At 40.4% G+C, this 20,721-nt stretch overlaps 1 protein-coding gene across 3 annotated transcripts in view; it reads right to left on the bottom strand.

Moving 5' to 3' along the window:
• Nucleotides 1-1,406: 1,406 nt before the first annotated feature.
• LOC134510762 (chloride channel protein C-like) overlaps nucleotides 1,407-20,721 on the bottom strand; it is an 82,006-nt gene continuing 62,691 nt past the window's right edge. For all 3 annotated transcript variants that reach the window (XM_063323997.1, XM_063323999.1, XM_063323998.1), the window contains 4 exons: nucleotides 19,143-19,322; nucleotides 6,028-6,124; nucleotides 4,927-5,022; nucleotides 1,407-2,792 (listed from right to left, as the gene is read on the bottom strand). In XM_063323997.1, the coding sequence (XP_063180067.1) occupies nucleotides 2,541-2,792; nucleotides 4,927-5,022; nucleotides 6,028-6,124; nucleotides 19,143-19,322 (625 nt within the window). In that variant the 3' untranslated portion in view covers nucleotides 1,407-2,540. The remainder of the gene's footprint in view (nucleotides 2,793-4,926; nucleotides 5,023-6,027; nucleotides 6,125-19,142; nucleotides 19,323-20,721) is intronic.

Below are 20,721 nucleotides of genomic sequence, written 5' to 3'. Positions count from 1 at the left end.
AAATTCATAAGCAAACTGTATTTCATACAAAAACAGCATCTTTGCTCTACTTACGCAGACTTTAGTTCAAATCACATGAAGAAATAGCAGAACCATTCACTATAAACAGACCAGAAGAAAAACAGAAGTGTCTTGTGCCAAAGTCAAATGATGTGTCCACTTGTTACTGCCATTCCTTAGAGACCTGACCTATGTAAGGATCGTGAGAATCACGTATTGACGAAAAGCTTCCTATAAATTTCATCTGTTTTTACTTTCCTATATGTGTTATGCTATTATGGTTTGTGATGAGACAGATTTGTCATTGGAGTCCAGAATGTAAGGGAGCTACTTGTTTCAGGAAGTCCTGGGAGGAATTCTTCATGAATTCACATCTATTACCAAAAAGAGCCCTCATCTAGCTATGGAACTAGACAAGAATGTGTGGAAAAATGCAGCATGCCATTCCCCACCCAGCTCACAACACAGTTACAAGAAGTTCCATGTATATTGTGTGAACTTTTGGTTAGAAATTACACTTGTTACTGACAAGGGGGGGAAAAATCAATCCCACGTTGCTTTTTATAACTGGCCTGCACAAAGTATTATTATAAACCATTTACATTCTTATAATATTTTTCACACATATACTTTTCACAGTAACTGTGGTGGACCCATATCATTATTCCAACTTTAAGGCAGAGTAAATGATATGCCAAACGTTTAAGTGACTTGTTCAAAGTTGTGTAACGAGTTACAGATATTCTGGCTATCTCCAGCCCTCATACTCTGCGGAGTACCCCCCAACTACGGTTTGTACTGAGTCATTTAGCCACAGATATTGTAAGTAAAAAAGAAATTACATTACTCGGGTCTTAGAAGGGTGATACTTTGTGTACTCAATAAATCAAGGAAAAGGAAATCAGCAACGGGCTTTGAACCAAAAATGCAAATTTATGGCAAGGTTATTCAGATTCAGTTATCAAGAGAGGAAGACATTCTCACTGCCTTAAGTTGTTCCGCTAGCACACAAACCCTAATTCCTTCAAGAAAAACTTTGCATTTCACAGGTGAGACATAGATCAATAGTGACAATGACCTTACTAGTGTACTAATTAAGAAAAGATTACTAATTGTAACAGGATCTAAATAAACATCCGCCTCCATGTCTCTTGGATGGATGATTTGCAAAGCGTTTCTCATCCTGCATATGACATATTTTAAGTGACCATTTAAAGAGCCTTTCTCAAGTACCTTCATAAGTTTCTGGGCTGCCAAGTATTTGCATTGATGGGACATTTAAGTTTGAAAGTGCTGTGCATTCGCATTCTCTGTGGTGCTACAGAAGCAACATTACTGATAATAAAGGCAAGATCCGGCAGGGAAAACAGGAGAAAACCCAACAAATCTTTGATTCATAGGAGACTCAAAGCTGCATGATTCAAATACCAGAAATTCACTTTCAGGAATTTTGGCAAGTTTTTATAACCAGTAAATTATTACTAGCTTTCCTTGGTATTCATTATAACAACATTAATAGCGGTGGATTCCTTCGTACATGTTTGATTTTAATATCCAAATCTGTGGGAATCCCTCTGGTATTTAACAGAACAAAATTAAACATCAATTGCAAAGTCACAGAAGGAAATCTAAAAGTGTCTTTATCCAAAAAATTGTTCACATTAGTTTATTAACAAACAACACTTTCCAAGGCTTCAAACATTGTATGATTCCAAAATCATGAAAAATTATTTCATTTGTGCTCAGTTTGTAAATATGCTGCTATATAGACAAAAACTACTCCCACAATTTATCATGTTGCTTCCCCACTATTAGAATTTGCCCCATACCTCACTGCACATGAACTTAACTAAAAATGTTATTGTGTCAAGTGGAAGGAGGGAAAGAGAGCCTATTCCAGGAGTTGCAGAAATTGAAAGAAATGTAGGCAACAGAAAAGCACGGCGGGTTTCTCCCACTGAGAAGTGTGATGGGAATTTGGCAGGAGCCCCACAGTCGATATCTTTCTCTTGCATACAATTCTTCCTTGCAATTTCTAATACACGCAGGCCAATAAGAAAGGTCAATCCCTTGTTCCTTTCAGTTGCTCATCTACCTCAAGGTGGCATTTCCTCTCAGTTAAACATACATATTTCCACATAAACATGCTGATATCTCCTTTTTAAAAGACAGATACTCAGAGGTTGAACATTTAGTCCTCACTGAAGGACTTTGACAACATAACTTTGCTGCTAAGGGTCGTGACATTTTTTCATCGGGAGGCATATACACAGTGTGAGAAAAGCATTCTTGACATCCATCCTTCACATCTGATTTTATGTACATCTTCCATAAACACATGAATTCTTATTTTGTCTCACAAGCATTTAAATTAATGAATTTTGCAGTCACCAAACAGCTGAAGAGACATAGCTCTGGGCTACAATCCCACATGTCTAGATACAACAGCTTTTAAGCATCTCTTCTCCAGAAGGGATCAAGCGGAAAAGCTCTGATTATTTTTTCTTGAAGAACATGTGTTCAAAAAGAAGCGGCAAAGCCTAAGAACACATCCATGGCCTCGAATCCAGGGGCTGCTCACCTGCATCAGGGCTCTGTGGTGCCAGATGGAACCTGAGCTTCTCCTCCAGCGGGAAAGGCATCAGGTCCTTCCTGGTGATCACACCAACCACTTGATTCTGCTGGTCAACAACGGTGAGGTGGCGCAGCCCCAGGGTGCGAAAGATGATATAGGTGCGTTGCAACGAGAAATGAGCTTGAACTGACATTGCCGATTTATTTATGTATGGCTCCTGTAAGACAAAGAGACAAGACATGGGGAAAACGCAAAAGCATGAGTGTATCCCTTGCCATAGGGTTGGGAAAGAGAGGCAGAGAAAGGAAGCCGGGGAGAGAGAAGTAGCAGGCTTGAGGGACAGGAGCCAGTAAGAACATTAGGTCTTCTCTCCCGGTTCCCCATCCCCAATTATACCTAAAACATCAGGAAATACCATAGTAAAAAAACACTTTCTTTTTTGGTAAACCATCAGGTTCACTCTAAATAAACTATTATGACTGGAATGTACCCAAATCTCACAGGCTAAAACAGCAAAGTTGAGCCCCATTGATATGGTCTGAGTTTCTACTTGGAAATCTTTGGTGACCCCAATATTTACTAAGTCTTAAGATTTTTTATAGCTGCTATCTCATTACACAACCATTTATGACATCCTGTAATATTTTGCAGTAAATGCTTATAAAAGTAAATTCACATAGAAGCATAGTCTGCGAGGAAGAGGACAAAGAAAATAATCATATGGCTCCGAGAAGAAGAGGGCCTGCAAGTACTAAACTTTGCTCACTGAAAACTATGAGGGCTATAACTGTTTCTTGACAGGAACAGAGCTAAAGACCTTTTTATTGTTAACCAAGCTGGTCTTTATAGCTTATATAGGTGTTCACTAAGTTTTTATTTCTTGCATACTTCTACAGTATCCTTCTTATGACTTGACCAGTTCTGTCAAAGGAGGTGTATTATGCTTCCCAAGCGTATGCTTCCCCAGACAGAGGAAAAATTAAACAAAGACATGATAAAATAATATAAATAAATGCACAGTACAGAGGGACACGTCTCTTCTCCCTCTTTCATTTACAGGGCTGACAAGACATTCAAAGACATAAGGAAGAAAAAAATTAAAGGTAAAAAGGTTTCCTCTTTCTGTACTAAATACAATTTTGCTGTGGAACAGGAAATCATTAAGCCTAAGAACTTCACAATGGATATTTCTGTGGGTACCAAAAACAAGCTTTCGTGAGTAATAATAACGAGTTGTTGGAAAAGATACTCAACCTTTTGCTACAGGGATCATATCAGGTCCTAAAAAGTTAGGTATCAATGTGAAACCTAACTGAGTGCAATAGGTTTCCCATAACAGAAAAGTTGTGTGGCCCAATGGCACAAGCACTGGACTGGGTCTCAGCTGAGCTGGCTTCTACTCCCGTGTATGACCTCCTCTTGAACTTTGGAATGCCGTGTTTCCATGGGGATCTCCACCTCAGTTTCCCCATCTATTAAAAGGAAACTCTTAAACCAAAGTAGATAATGGATATTAGGAGCATTGTGGTTTTTAACACTTGTCACTCCCTCTAGCAATTCTCAAAGCAAGGAATTCAGACTAGGGGGATCTCAAACTTAGCCCCATCTTCTTTACACATGAGTGAATAGGAGCAGATTTTATATCTTTTTAAATAAAACCTATCTGGCTTAGGCTCTCTGGCCTGGATTTCCCAGTGTCCCCCCAACTTAGGTTCAATGCTGTAGACTGGAAATTCACCAAGGCAGAAACTACATTTATTTTGTTTATAACATATTTATTTTAGGCCTTATTCAGTATACCAAACACATTATTGCTTTTGGACCCGATATTTCAGTACAGTATTTAGGAAATAAATGTGGCAATGTCATAGCAGGGATTAAAAAAAAAAAAAAAAAAAAGGAAAGGGGAAAGAAATATAGTTTTATTTATAAGTTGATGTATAGGCACTGTACGGTAATGGAGCCTAAAATCTCAGAAGTGTTGCTTTATATTTGCTTTATAGGACTATAAGAGCCAAATAATGACATTTAAATGATCTATTCCATTAACATTGTATCATTTTGTCAATCTGGAATGTATTTTAATCAAAAGTCCCCTTGAAATGGTCTCCTTTGTTGTATTTTCTTTTTGGCTCATTTTATCAACATCTGTTATGTTTATACAATATGAATTAAAACTTCGGAATGCTGTTTGTACTCAGCTACTTTTGTTGAGAATGTAACGTCCCAGGATTGGCAGTGTTTATGTAAATCAGTGCGGCTGACACAGCCATCATAAACAAATGAGAAAATATAACAAACACATTGTTCATGGAGGAAATGTTTGTTTTTAGAGTTGGCTTCAGTCTTACCAGATTGATGAAGAGTTGCTGATACTGGGGATCTGTAGTGTAGCGATTCAGCAGCATGGTTAGGCGCGACAGATTGGGCAGCTTCTCCACTGTTATCTGGAATAGGCAAGAATCCATTTCTCTTTCCCTCTGCACTGCACGTTAGAACCCACAGCTCAAAAGCCTTCCAGTTTGACTCCTAAGAGATAGTTTTCTAGCAAAACTACATTAGCAGAGCCTGTCCAAACATTAAAAATTATTTTGCCAATAAGGTTTAAATTAGCAATTTAAAATAAAACACTCTTTACTTACAAAAGGATTTTTTTTTTCCTTTAGCGTAACTGTATCTCTATGAAGACAACATAAGTTATATTGGCTTAGGGGTGAGGTTTTTCATGCTGTGAAAATTCACACACTAAGCGGTAATTACATGATCACATAGTGCAGAAAAAAGCAACAAAACTGGCATCAGCTGAGCTTCAGCCCTCGTCCATAGGAGTACCTGTTTGTATCCTGGCACCTCATCCCACACATAATTGCTCTGCTCCTTCTCAGCATTGTTTTGCCAGCCAGATTTCCCTGTGCAGACCAAGCTTCAGTAATATATGATAACTTTCCAGTTGTGCCTCTATAAATTGCTCAAACCTGCATTACTAGTCTTGCCTTGGTAACACATGATTTTCTTCTACCACACTTAATGTTTACTATTCCTAAAAATCCTTTAGTCATCTATCAAAGGGAAGAACGCTACATGCTTTTCAAGTTTGAAAGCTTTTATAAACACTCGTCATTCAGAGAGGTGTTATCCCGTACAGAATTAAATATTATAGTAATTCTGCTATCCCTGGAGAAGTTGAGAGAGAGAAGATTGGAACAGCCTATCAGAGCAAGGAAATTCTTTGCCAGCAGTCTTACACAACTTTCAGACTCTGAGTGGCATTATAGCTTATGACAGCTGTCCCTGGAAGGTCTCTGGTCATCCTTTAATTTAAATCGTACCTGACCACTTCTTTATGTCAACCACATATATTACATCATCTCTTCGTTCATGGAGAGCTCATCCTAAACCACCCAATACACATGCTGATTAAACAAGGGAAGAGCTGAAAGAGAAGAGGTTACCTTCTCATAGGAGAGAGGATGAGAAGAGGAGAAAGTACCATCGTTTGTCTCTGGTTCAAAGATGTCCTCATTCTCCAGCAGCATGCACAGCTCTAACCTAAAGTTAACAAAGAAATAAGACACAGAAGAGGGAGAGAGGAAGACTACAGTCATTATGAGGGGCAAATTTTAAAAAGCAAGCTCACAATGCTTTACAATCAGATATATGATGGACAGAGTATTAGTGGGCTGACCACATATTTCACCTTCCTATATTTCCATCAGCAGTAGCAGCATCACACAGGTGTTTTCTGGTTTAGGTTTGGCTGATTAGATCATAAGGACATCAGCTATCCTACATGTTCTTCTTGACCTGGATCAACCTGCTTGGCAGGAACAGCTCATGCACTGTCTAGTTTGCACCCAACAAGACCATACAACTAATAAGCAAATACAATTACCTGAATATACCCACATCCTTCTTAAGTAACATCTACATTAAAACACAAGATCTGCCAAAAATCCATGTCATATTTTAAATCATCAGTGAAACCTTCTGTCACAGTATTGCACTCTAGAGTTCATTAAGGCGTTTAATATTCTTGCTAACTTAGTCATGTGAAAATGGATATCTTTATCAATTATTACATCATTCCAAACCTTCCCTTTGTCCTCCCCCTCTGCATCACACATAAAAAGCCTTGACAAGCAATATATTTCAAATTATCATTTATATCTTAGTGTTTCATTGCTTACATACACACACACACTCTATCTATGCTATCCACTTCCAGCCTTCTAACTTATATTTAGATAACAAACACCTTGGAGACCACCACGAAGCTTTTTGTTTTGCATCATACTTAATATCATGTTAGCCCTGGTCTGTGATTACAACTAGGAGCTACTACAGTGGTACAAAGATGAGCAACACACTGCTAAATGATGCGCTGGAGGGACCCAGAGACGAGCAGACATGCAACCTTCATTAGGGCATCAGAGAAATACAAACGAGGTACAAAGTGGCTTTTGTGAATGGAACACCAAGCCTAAGCTGGGAATATTTCAAAGAAATATTTCCGTATTAGAAAATATTGATTCGTTCAAACCAAAACTTGTTACAGGAATTTACTAGTTTTAACATAATGTCTCCTGGGAAAGATTAATCAGCTTCAAGGTGGGATTAGCACTCCACAGCAGAGGACTTACAGTAAAATGACGTGCCTGCCAGCTCCAAAAGTTGGTGGTTAGAGCCCTCCCTAGGGACAGGATATGGAAGAACTGGGTTCAAGCCCTTTCTCCACACTCTCCTTCATAACGAGCACATTAGTGGCTATGAATGGCATGTCTTAATTTCTCCTGTTGGAGGGGTTCCGTGCTGAATAAACAGGGATCTGTACAACCAGGTCCCTCCATTCCTGCTGGCTGCCCTGACCAGCAGGCTATTTGCCGTTCCATTATTTTCTTTCCAAACAGTCTCCCCTTCACTATTCCGTACTTCTTTGTCCTGCATTTCATGAAGGTCGATCAAAACTATAAGGAGTGCAAAAAAAATAGTAAACTTATTATGAAATACCATTGAGCTCTCACACATGAAGACGTAACATTAAACTAGTTTCCAATATACTATATTGATCTGTCTGGAGTTTCACACATTTCAGGTCCATAATATAGTCCACCTTTTCTCCAACTTAAAAACAAGATACTTTAGGAGCATCTACCTCCACGTTTTAGTTCAGATCGGGAACACACTTTTGAAGGAAACAATCCTATCACCTCCACCTCCCCTGAGTTGGTTAGCATCGCAGAGCAGTCCCCTTTCTCCTGCAACAGTCAGCGTTTCACTCTCTAGGTCCAGTCTCAAAATCTGTATTGTGTTAATGCAGACACAGCCTTGATCTCTCTTCTTAGATTCTCAATGGGATTTATAAGTAAGTATGCCTGTGGCTGGGATACAGGTATCATCCTTTTACAGGTGAAGACCTGAGAGTGAAAAGAACTTGCGGGGGAAAAAAAATTTAAAAACAGTTCTGAAAAAAGTCACCGCATAGCTGGGAAGACTAAGGGTCTGTCATCTGCTCCCACCTTTAAAGCACATTCCATTCACAGGACAAACAAGGAATACAGTATCCTTCATAAATATTGAAATGTTATTTGTCTCAATTCAATATCTAGCTGGCTGTGGTTTTCATAAAATCTCTCTCAGATTACTAAGGAGAGCGCAACGCTGCAGCAGAACGAACTGCTGAGAAAACTCCACTGAGGAAATACTTTGTCCTGAGTTCACATCTCCCTTCCTGGGAAAATCACTGGCTTGCCCTCAGACTCTTGCCATGTGCATGCCAGCATATGGACATGTCGCATAGACAATTAATGGACTTGGGTTTGAGGACAATCATGAGAACACACTAAAAAGAATAGTATAGGCATGCTACAACAGGCAGGATCTATCCCCCTCAGGCTACATTTGGAGAAGGAAAGAGAGGAAAACACAATATACTCATAATATATTCGCTACAGCAGAGGACATGGAGAAGAAATTCATCCAGTCATGCCCTATGAATTACGTTTGATGCATTACACTCTTTGTTCTGCAGGGCGCTCTAAAGGTTCACGTTTTATGGTCTTTCACAAACAGGTCTGTAATCATTCTACGTGAGATATAAATACACAGATCTAAATTCTGCTCCGAGATCATCACGTACAGCTCCAAGAAGTCAATTTCAAGCATGATCACTGGGCCAGGAATACTCTCAAGACCTTAATCCTAGCATGAATATATAGACGTCAAGTGCAAAAGTTATGATCCACCCTGATCCTTTGCCAGGCTCTGTATGCTCACATCCAAAACACTGTTCAGGCCTGTCCATAGTCCAGACTTTTCTATTTTCCACTTGAAAATCATGGGGTAGAATTAAAAAAAACAGCAACATTGACCGTGAGCTGAAAGAGCAGAAACATTTGCTCATCACCAGTGGTTTGTTGGCCAGTTTTGGCAGCTTGCAATTTGCTCGGCACCGCTCTTAACTAAACCCAGCAGGGAGTCACTTAACAGGGCTTTGGGAAGTGTGAGAGAAATTTGGCTAGTCAAAAAAAAAGCACATGCAAACACAATGAAGGAAATCGTTGGAACATTTCTGATAAGAATCCAAGCCTATTAAAAACTGCCATATTGAGGAGAAAAATGAACATACATTATTTCACTTGGACTTCCAGAAGTCATGCTTCAGAGGTATAACACCACCACTCTTTGATGTTACATACAACATCCTTCCTATCACATCATCAAGCCTTAGAAAGCAGACCAAACATGTTTCTTGCACTATTTTGTGAGGTTTAACAGGAAGTGCTAGGATTCAGACTTGGACTCTGCAATTGTTCGTTTACTCTTTATTTATTTAAGAAGGAAGAAAACCCTTAAGTAGGGAATCTCATTTCAAAGATACCCTGGCAAGGCATTGCAGTAGTTTCATATGCTCTATCTGTTATAAAACATGCATCGTGAAGATACACCTAATTAAGATAACACACTATTATCCCAATATCCACATGTCAGATTTGGCATGGAAGTCAGGAATGAAAAGTATCTGACAGCTGATTGTGTCACTCGTCTTGTCAAGATGGCCAATTATCTGAGGAAACTGCAAATTCTAAATATTGGGGGAGTGACATAAAAGGAACTGCAGCTCCAAAGTAGCTGCAAATGAACAGAAGGAAGATTAAAAGGTGATGTCACTGGCATAAGCATTCAGGGCAGGACTCTTCCCAAACTGAATGGATAAAATAGGTACAGAGTAGGGTGGGGGGAGAAGGGAGGATTAGAGAACCTGAAGCATCACTTTTAGCTTGCTTTAAGCTTTAGCCTTATTTCTCCTGCATTAATCCACCAAAGGTACCTGCATTCTTTTTAATCTTTAACTGATTATATCTGATGTTTTGGCCAATATCCAACTCAGTGGGGGCCAGTGATTAATGTATTCTGACCAGAATAAAACAAATGTCCCTTCCATGCATTCAAATACTGTCTCAGGGCTTCTCTCAGACATGTTTAAAACCCAGTGACATCAATTACTAAATTTTGATTGTTGTCAGTCAGTTTGAAATAACAATAAAGAAGAACCGGAACAATAAATTGCAAACTAAAATAACCAAATATGGCACCCTGAAACCCTTCATGGTCCTTCCTCATTGTGATACCTGGCTGGTGTAAATTATTTTACAGTATCAACAAGGTTTTGAAAACTCACTGCAGCTAAGACTTGGGGTCTTGCACCTTCAACTTTCACAGCGGTCGAAACAAAAGGAGCGTTTAGGGGATTGTGCAGGGTTTGATCACTGCTCTGCTCTCACCAGAAGTTCTAGCATAAACATGCAACGCTTCCAAAAGGGCACAACGAGAGGCATTTTTACCATAAAATGCAAATTCTATTTAAGAATAGTTGTTACTTTATGGTCTTGGTAAGATAGCCGCTAGTATATTAAATGCATTTTCCCTGACTTCAGATAGCATTATGCCTTTTTTTAACTGGTAAAAGAGAGTATGATGCATATGGTGAGCTAGACAGTAGATAAGGACTAGATCATCACATACCAGGAACTGTTTTAAAATCCACAAAATCTTCGTCTGTCACAGCAAAATCTCAGGGTTACAGGGTTGTTTCAGGTTAGGCAGCCTAAATCATTACTGTTTACTTAATATTTTGTTCTTCAAATGAAGAAGGAGCTTTGCAGGAATTTTTGCCATTTTACCTACAAGATGATAAAAAGGTCATTATCAAGTACTGGAGTTTTCCAGTTTTCCAGAGGAAAGATCAAATCCAGTCCATGACACAGCCTTTCAAAGGATGCTGAATAAAAGTTTAATCTCTGTACCTCCATTTTCAGATCTACAAAACAGGGATTTTGGTTTTTTCCACCCCAGAGCTGTTTTGAGGTCAATATTCATTACTTGAGTTGCCAGAGGTCTGGTGTTATGGGCACCATCATCAGGATGAATAAGCAGACAGTAAGTCCACAGCCTCAACATGAAAATACAAAGGCAACTGCAAATAAATTGTAAATGCAAACCTAGCCTTTGAAACCTACAGAAAGGCTAGATTTTAGAAAAGGATAAAGACTTAGGATCTGATTTGTATTTCCTTACAAGCTGGCTTGTAAGATTTTCAATTTCAGAGGAACCTACCACACATTTCAACGACAGGACAAGTATGCGATCAGTCTTTCCATTCACACACCAGTTTTCCCCATGCCTATATTTGATTTCGACATTTAACAACACTCTGCACTTGCCTAAAAGCCACCCACATGCTGCAGCGAGGCTGCATACGTTTTTAATTTAGCTTTTTGAGTTAGCACACAGCCTCTGCACCACTCCGGTTTTCCCTCTAAAGGGCTCCGTCACAAAGTCCTACCAGCACCTGCACAATTATTTGTATGGCCAAACAGGCCTACTAATTTTAAAAGTATCATATAATGTTCTTGGGAAGAAAAGTTTCGCACTTTGGATACAAAATAAAACCACTGCCACAGACTCTATAAACCTTCCTCCATCTGTGTTATTCATGAGCTGCAATGCCCCAGGACCCTGACAATACATGAGAGGATCATAACGTCAAGGGCTTTTGTTGAAAGTGCTGGATTCCATTTATTTTAATAGGCAAGATTGCTGTATAGTGTATCATTGAAATTAACTGCATCAGCTTTTCAAAAGCAGAAGTCCGGACAGTAAAAACAAACAATGTGCTGACAGACTCTACCCTCTCACAAGAAAACCAAGTAATCACAAAAGCACTTTGATATTACCGTCAGCTCCTTCGTCTGCACACCTAAAAATAGTTTTCAGGTCGGTAACGTGCACCCCCTCCCCTTTTCTTCTTCTTTGCTGGCTGAGTTTAGACGCAGCCTTCAAACCACTGCCAACGGTGTTTCCAGCTTTGATCAGACCTGGTAGAATCACCATGGCTCAGAACTCAGGGCAAAGCCACAGGGAGGAGGAAGGGGGAAAGCTGTCCATGATCCTCTAGTAAGAAACAAAACCTCATTTTTGTCTCCATTTATTGCATGAACTTTGCAGACTCCTGTGTTTGATTGAGTAACTTTGCATTCCTGTGATCTATACTTAGCAACCTCTCCACAACAGTGCCAGAAGGAAAAGGCTCTCCAAGAAGCTTTCAAATCTGTATCAGTTATTTCAAGAGTGCCAGCAGCAAAGGCTGTTGCAATATTAAGGTAGATCTCGCTAAACTCAGTGATTAATTTATGAATTAAAGGTATCGGGTCTCAATTTGTCTTTAACTTTCTCCATTTGTCACTAAGCTGTTGCACCACATTGCTTACTGAAGGCAAGTACTTCTCCTCTTGCTAAGAAAAATAAAGGTATTGCCTTATTAAACAAGTGTGTGTGGACTCTCTGCACACGTGTGCGTGCACACGCCTTGAGAGTAGTGTTTCATTAGTCCCAACTGGGAGGGCAGATTAAAGAAAAATACCAGAAACCATACCTACAGCCTGACATCTCTACGATATGTTGCAATGCTAGATCTCCTTTCCCACGGCACGTATCAATACGCTCTACTCAGTTTTACTGAAGCGCTTGGCAGAAAGCATTCCTGACTCACAACGGTTTCTGTTCACTGGACTGACCAGAGGCGAGTCATACCTAATAAACTGCCATAAAATACACATACACACACCGCTTTGGATCAATGATTTCTCTGCTAAAGGATGTTACTAGTGTAATACAGCTTTAAGTTTTCAACTTTGTCATATTTTCTAAACTCTGATCTCTTCAATTTACTTTCAGTTATGTGACATTCCCCTTTAGCGGAGTGAAAGCATGCATTAGCTAAACAATGTGGTTTGGATTTAGTGTTCCCATGCATCATCGTGAAAATGTTTGTCTCAGCAATAGTGTCATTATTGTTACTGGGAACAGCTGCTCTACCATGTCTTCTGATTGTGGAGAGCAGAGTATCTCCCTTCCCATACCAGTTTACAAGCAGGGCGACTAAAGCAGGGCCACAGAGTAGGAGGTTTATGAGTACACACTGTTCCGTACCTGGCTTCCTCCTGCCACGAAGGAAGCAGAAAGTGCGGCGCAGCAAGAACAGCAGCAAAATAAATATCGCCAAGAGAAATGTAGTTTGGCTCCCTCCACTGGCAGTTCTTCTGACTCCGGACCGGGGACTAACCTGAGGCAGAAATCCTCCTCTCAGCTCGGCTCCATTAGCTGTGAACATCCTTTGAGCGAGAATTAGAGTGGGGAAGTTGCTGCTATCAAGCGGCGGTTTAATATGTCGCCCCAGTTCGTGAAGTGGAAAGATGGAAGCCCTCGGCGTTCTTGCCAGTGCTCCCAACCTCGCTGAAATAAGTCTCCACATCCAGCGATGGAGCCCTGCGGAGTTCGTCGGGAGAGTGGCGGCAGCGATGCCGTGCTCTGCCAGCCCGTCCAGCTTGGGTCCAGCCAGCCGCACGTTGTTAAGGAAAGCTCACAAAACTTAGAGCTATTTGGGTGATTGCAGAGAGGAGCAGGCTCTAACCCACCTTTCAGAACAACATCTCCAGAAGCTTTGCTTTCCAGAATATTAAACCTTTTGAAATGTCTTCAGATGGGGAGCCATGCTTTCAGTCATTAGGCATTTATGAAACTCCAAGCCTTGGTAACTCTTCAACTACACAAAGACCACAGCTTTTAAATATATTTCTTTTATGATTTAGGGCACAAAGTTCTATTTTTTGAAAGGATCTCAGATTCCCAACTTTGTTGCAAAAATGGGAATTAGGCTCTCTGAACACTTCTTCACTTCACTTGTATCAAACAAACTTAGTTTGAGTAAGGCAATTACATAGCCAATACATTCCCATATAGCATATTAAAATGTGTAATAAAACAGTTCAAACAAACATGGCAAACTACAAGGATTTCTGACAACTTTGCCTACAGTATTTTTATTGAAATTTCTTTTTGGCCCCAAAATAAGAGTTTCCATCGACCACAAATGCTGAAGTTTCAGTAAACTTGATGGGTGGGAAGAAATGGGGTTTCCTAGGTGAAAAAATACACACAAAAATGTAGGCACAATGCCAGAAATGTCACATCCTGTACAAAAGTAGCAGAAAACCAAGTTTTACCCATTTCTGCTTAGACAGATATATTCTGTACAGTCTGCTTACAGTCAGAGATATTGTGGTTTCTGCATAATTACTTTCTCCCAATCAAATTAAATCAAGCACAAAAAAAAATAATTTTACTTCAGCTAAAAGATAGACAAACAAAACGCAAAGTAATGGCTAACAGCTGTGTAGGTAAGAGTGCAAAGGCAAAAACAGGGAATGCAGCCTTCAGCCTTACAACAGGAGAGCTATGTATGGTACAGATCTGAGAGGTTCAGGCATGAACAAAATGGCTTATTTGTTATGGTAAAATTCCCAAACAGGCGACTCAGTGGTATTTGTCAGCCCAGTAGTTTCTCCAGAAAAATTGTCTCATAGCTGCGTCCAAGGCAGAAATTAAGATTGCCGGGCAGCGCTCCAGCTTCTGCCTCTCTGCTCAAAGGAAACGGAGGGGACAGACCCTGGCCTAACAAGACATCAGCATCCACCTGCTTTTCTTCACTGAATACCGTGAGGATTTAACTGCAGTCCAGAAACTCTGCTCCTTCATTTTCCTTGGCAAAAGTGAAGGCAAGAAAAGCCACCAACATCAGAACAGGCCCTGGGAGGAACATGGGTGTTCATCAGTCACAAATATGGAGGAAATCTACATATAATGAGGGATAAACAGCACCTCTGAAAAAAAGCATCTAGGTAGAGAGCACATTGTTATCCATTTTGGTGGGCAAAATCAGGGAGTACATGAGTGTCACGCACGCATGTGGAGGGAAGTGATCATGCGTGGGAGGGTGTGCAGCGTGGCAACAAAGACTTTGCTGATGACCATGAGGTACCATCACCCTTCACGTTATATCCCAGCCATATCCACTGCCAGGGAAAAAAAAATTCGTTACCTACAGCTTTCCTCCTCAAATCCTCCATGTCTTCTGTTTGTACTGTGGTTTACATTATAAAGTAACCTCTGGCAAAGAAGATGGAGCAGCAAAACACAAGTGATGATGTGTCTAATCTCTTCATCATGGCAAAGAACCACTTCATTGCCCCACAATGGCCCTACACCAGTACATTGTAACATATGTGGAAGTGAAAAAAATAGCTCTTTTTTCAGTTTTGGTCTCACAGAAATTAGGCAGAGGCATAACTCTATCTTTTCCCACTGGAGAAGGATCTGGAGCCACAGACCAGAGCAGACAAGGCAAGAGAGAGCCAGGGGACCTCCCAACAACTCCTCAATATGCATTTACAGCCTCACGCAGTGTCTCTGGCAGAAACTTCCTGGGAAGGGAGGCAGTGGTCCTATCCTCGGGTCTCTCTGAAGAATGAAATCCACCTAGCCAGGAGGGCATGCCATTTAGGGCACGACATTTATAGCTCTCAGCAGACTCTGGGCTAACACATAAATAACAGCCCGGCTCCCTTCCTGCAGCCGCTGGGGGGAGATGGGGGAGGCATTTCAGCTGCAGCGCAAAAGAATAGCTTGTTTTATTCTGATGTGCAAGTATCATCATTGCTGTGGGAGAAACAAAGAGGGGAAGCCAGTCCCTCAGTCCTCTGCCTTGCACACAATACGTTGATGATCCCCATCAATGCTGTGCATCAAGTTCACCACTCGTTCCTCAAACCGAATTCTGCGAGGGTTTCCCAGGCATGCACAGAGCGCTGCCTGTGGCAAAGTGTCAAAAGTATTACTCTAAGGAGATCTTTGTTTTGGAAACTTGCTTCTCAGCTACAGTTTGCTTCCTCTTTAACAATGTTAAAGCCAAGGAGCTTTCTTTAGTAGTTGCTTTTGTTTTCAGTCTCTACTGCTTACTCAACCAGGGAAGATAACATCTTCAGATTTAGGTCACCCATGTAAAAAAGTGTTTGGTGATCTCATCTTGATCCCCACTGGGTAGCCATCCAGATCACAAAGAGTAGGAGAGAAATCTGGCCCCACTAAGCAGATCTGGAAGATTTGGGGGTTTAGTATTTTTGCTGTTTTTTTTTTTTTTTTTTTAGCAAAATTGGAATATCTGGGTGTTTGCTGCAGACCAGCACTGAGGTGCATTTGTAGGCCCATGCAAGTCCCAGCCAACATTGCTTGGCCACAGTCCTTGCTTTTGTAAGAACTGACATTGATCTTTTCTCTTCAAAGGGTCAGAATCATGCGTACATATTACATAATGTAGTAACACTTTGTCCTTGTACAGCAACTGTCATCACTACAGTTTCCAAGCGTGGGCAGGTACTGAATAACTTTTACATTTAGTCCAAATTTACAATGTTTCACCCATGCTTATTTCATGAGAAGAGACGGTACAGAAACACATATAAATGAGAAACAATATTAAAAAATTATGAGCTGCTGCTGCTGCCTTCATGCAAGCTTAGCATTAGCATACAAACTTAGTTAGCTTTCCCTTCCTTAGCTTGTTGCCCCCTTTTTATTTTTAACATTTTTGTACTGAAAGAAAAATAATCAAGAACCAATAATAATGCCCAAAGCAACTCTCAAGAAAAACATCACAGCAATTATTCTTGCATCTTCCCTAATCCACCTTTTTTAAACCATGCCAGGCAAGCTACATTTCCTCCACTTCAACATTGTTGATGTATAAGATGGAAAAAAACTTAACTTGTTCTGCCTGTGGTCATGCCACCTCCACATGGGATTGCATTGGAACTCATAGGGTAAGAAGCTGAACAGCACCCTTCTTTAAGGAGTTCACAGCATCCCTCATCTTGGTCTGAACAGTTATGTGCTGCAAGAACTGCAATTGTATGAGTGAGACGGAAAACCTGAATCCTAACTACTTATGGTTATGGATACACTAATTCCATGACACATCACATTTTTGGTGGGTTGTTTCAGAGGATGGCTGCAGAGCATTCCTTTCCTGCTGCTGGTGAGAACAGCAGAACAGCGAAGTCACCCGTGGTCCTTGCTGGGTCAAGGCACATAGAACTCAACACGCAAGTACCCAGGCTGCTGGGCACGCACTGAGGCAAGAAGGGTTGTCATCGGAGCACCCCAGAACGCAACGCTTGCTCCCAAGAAAACCTCTCTGTACGGGTTTCGCTGGAGCAAGCAACTGACCAGCCAAAAAGAGCCATTTGCTGCTTCTTTGTAAGCCATCTAAAACGTTATTTTATTTTTACTCAAAACAGTCTAACACCAGCTCATTTATGCTGAAAATGGCAGGGAAACAAACTTTTTCATTCATCCCTGTTAAGGCTCTAACAGAATGTATCATAAAAGAGCTCTGGGGATTAAGCAAACCACAAACCTACCAGAGTTGTCAGGTAGCATCAGCTTTTGTCTAAAGGCCCTCTTTTTGGGATGTGCTAATGACCAGCCATCTGTCCCCGCTTTTTGCTTGCTCCCACACACTTTGCTCTGCATTACAAAGCACAGCGATATTTGCATAAACTCAGCAGCCTGGGATGCTTACTGCAAGGTGATTTGTTGAATTCATAAGGAAATGATGAGACTATAAATTGAATTTAAAAGGAACTTTGGCTGTATCAGTTGTTAGGGTGCTTTCTACTTTTATTGCCTTGGACATCTGAGAACTAGAAGCACACCAGTTTATGCTATATAATATCTTCAGATTGGTGCACACTGCAGAATATCACTCAGAAATTTAGGGTTTAGTGCCTTAGCACACTTCCTACTAATAATGTTTATGATAGCGTCACCGTGAGGGAACAAATATACACATCATATACAAGTATCTGATACTGCACTTATTGATGTCATTACTCCTGCAGGCCGCTGTGACCCTAACGATTTCCTCTGTACAATTCTCATTCCAAGCAGATATTTCTCTTCCTAAAAGGTTCATACAAACTGTTTCGCTTGTCAATGAAGCAAGTTCACAGTTTTCTTTAAACGTTCACTCCCTTCCCGTTGTCATGCTCCAAAAGGGCAGCTGACCACATTGCTATGAGGTAAGTTCTTGTGATCCAGCTGCCAGCAGTTCATCCTTGAAAATTTGTTATAAAGCAGACAAGCCCTAACCAAATTTCCACTGATGATGCACGGATAACATTTTTCCCCATCCAGATCAACAGAAGAAAATACTTTTATCCTTGTTTGCTCGCAGATAGGTCCCAACTGCCACGCGGTTGAGGCATTAAACCAGAAGCGGATGAAAAAATTCTCTACAAGAAAAGCTGTAAGAACACTACGGTCATTCAGGACAGAAGACACCATGCAAATTATGAAAGATGATGATATTACAATACCTAGCTGGCCATGCGTTTGGATTATAGTTATTAGAAGCATAATTCCTGGGGCCCTGCTGTGTGAACTCAGCTCCCCTGCAGTAGGAGTTGGGTGTGCATCTTCTCCTTTCCTCTAGGATACTCAAGGTGGAAATTAAGTCACCGCCTCTCCCACTCACGACCCGCAATTCAAAGGACAGTTTTAAGATACCTTCCTGAAAGGATGAATTCACTCTTGTAGTCATATGAAATACAGTATCATAAATACTTCATTTATCAGGAGGTTTTATATGCCTTTTGGGAGTCCCCCGTATGGCAAGGATTCATTTAGTCTAATTCTTGTTTACCCTAGCATGTTACTTCCAGTGACTTTGTTGCTTATCTCGTCTGTGATATGATTTATGTTAACTCATTTCCTGTAAAAGCATACACTAATAAAATGAAAAAAACTGGGAAGAAAGAGCAGGCCAGCTTTAAATTGGCATGGGACATTTCATAAGTAACTAGATTTTATCCTTTTAAATTATTGTTTCACTGAATCTTTAAGGGTCTGAAGGGCAATTTTCCCTTTTTCTACAGTTCCCATAAGATCATTTCATTGGTGCTGTTTCAATAAAACCTTGATGCAATAGGTAACCTTGTACTAGAAAAGACCTAGGTCCTTTCTTTGAAGGACACCTGCTGTTCATGCCAAAGAAAGTAGGAACAAGTTCCATATTCATCCCAAATAATCTTCACCAAACAGATGCTTAAAGAGAAAAAAAAATCTGATAAATGGCCAGAAACATCACATGACATCAATTTGATAGCATTTTTACCTTTTAATAGTTCCCTGGAACACCTCTGCATGGTCTGGCTTGGGCCTGCAAACCACTGGGAATCCGCCATGGCTTGTACTTGCAAGAAGCCGAGCCAAGGAGGCAATGTTTTCCTTCAGGTGAAGGACTCTGACGCCAGGCTCCATGACGTCCCTGGCAGAGAACAATTCCAGGTTCAACCTGAAAGACACAAAGCAGACAGCCAAAGGATTATTTAGTAAACAGGAAATGAGGCGTACTGTACCACGTTAGCGTTTGACGAGTTTATAATGTGTTAGTAAATTACTTCAAGATGGAAATCACTCCGCTTCACTTGCAAATGTAAAAAAAGAAATGTAATTACCCAATAAAACTGCTTATCAAGCATTGCCTTTCTTTGTGTGAGATACATGATAAATTCAACCATATGCATGACATGGTCATCCCAGGCAGGATATCGTAAGACTCATTTATCAATTTTCATGACTTTTCACATTAAAAAAAGACTTTTAATCTGAGCTGAAATCCTCTGGAATTCTGGCTGATATCAAATAGTTTAGAGTTAAGCACTTTGGAGAAATCCAGGCTTACACTTATCGTTGCAACAGGGTTTTTTGCGGCAGTAGCAGCTAGAAAGATAGCCACTTCAAAGACAGCTTACAAATCATATACGTATTTTCCAGTTCTTTTTAGTTCTTTTTAGGTTCTAAGCAAAGTTTCAGGAAATATGAACATACAAAATTGAAAAATGTGTGTACCCACTACTTCTGACAGTAGGGTGAAATGAAAAATAAAGATACTTTCTGCAAAATTCAGGAGTAATTTCTAGGGAATTACAGTAGGCCAGATTCTTACAGCTGAAGTAAATGAACTGCTCTAGTTTTAATCTTGTTTTATATCTTTTATTTAAAAAAAAAATACATTAATTATTCTGACTATCATCTGGACACACCATAAGCCAGAATCTCCTGTTCAGACACAGGCTGACACAAACCACAGAGACAACTGGAGCACAAATTTGCCCACATCCTGTTTTACCAATGTACCTTTCATCCCTGTGGTAAAAGCAACTCTATCCATATGCTGTTAATTACTGTCCTCCTTCCTGAGAGACACAAGGTTATTTTTTCAAGCCGGTTACTCTGATGGTTTGTGATGTGACCAACCTGCCTAAGAGTAACCGAACTGAGACGACATGGCACCTACACAGCTGTGAAACAAGTTTCTTCTTCTTCTAAATGGGGATGGATTTAAATGAATCCTGAAAAAGAACAGTCTTATATGCGTCCAATCACGTCATACCCATCCCCGGTTATATGAAACAGACTGCAGGCAATGAAAATTTGGAACGCCATCTTATTACAGATCCATGTTTCAAGGGACTAGAACACACACCAATTTATGGAAAAACGAACCTCTCTGAACCGCATTTTGTTTCTCAGTTAAAATGAGCAGTAGTTTATCTTGCAAATCAAAGTGGCTGAGTGCAGAATTCAGTACTAGTGAAAACAAAACCTAAAAATCCCAGAGAGATGGATTTCTTCATTCTTAATCTCACTGAGCGCTACCAGTTGATCCAGTACAAGTGAGGGAACTCAGC

Source organism: Chroicocephalus ridibundus, chromosome 2 (assembly GCF_963924245.1).
Source record: "Chroicocephalus ridibundus chromosome 2, bChrRid1.1, whole genome shotgun sequence".
Taxonomy (NCBI): domain Eukaryota; kingdom Metazoa; phylum Chordata; class Aves; order Charadriiformes; family Laridae; genus Chroicocephalus; species Chroicocephalus ridibundus.
This window is presented reverse-complemented; position numbering and strand designations above follow the sequence as displayed.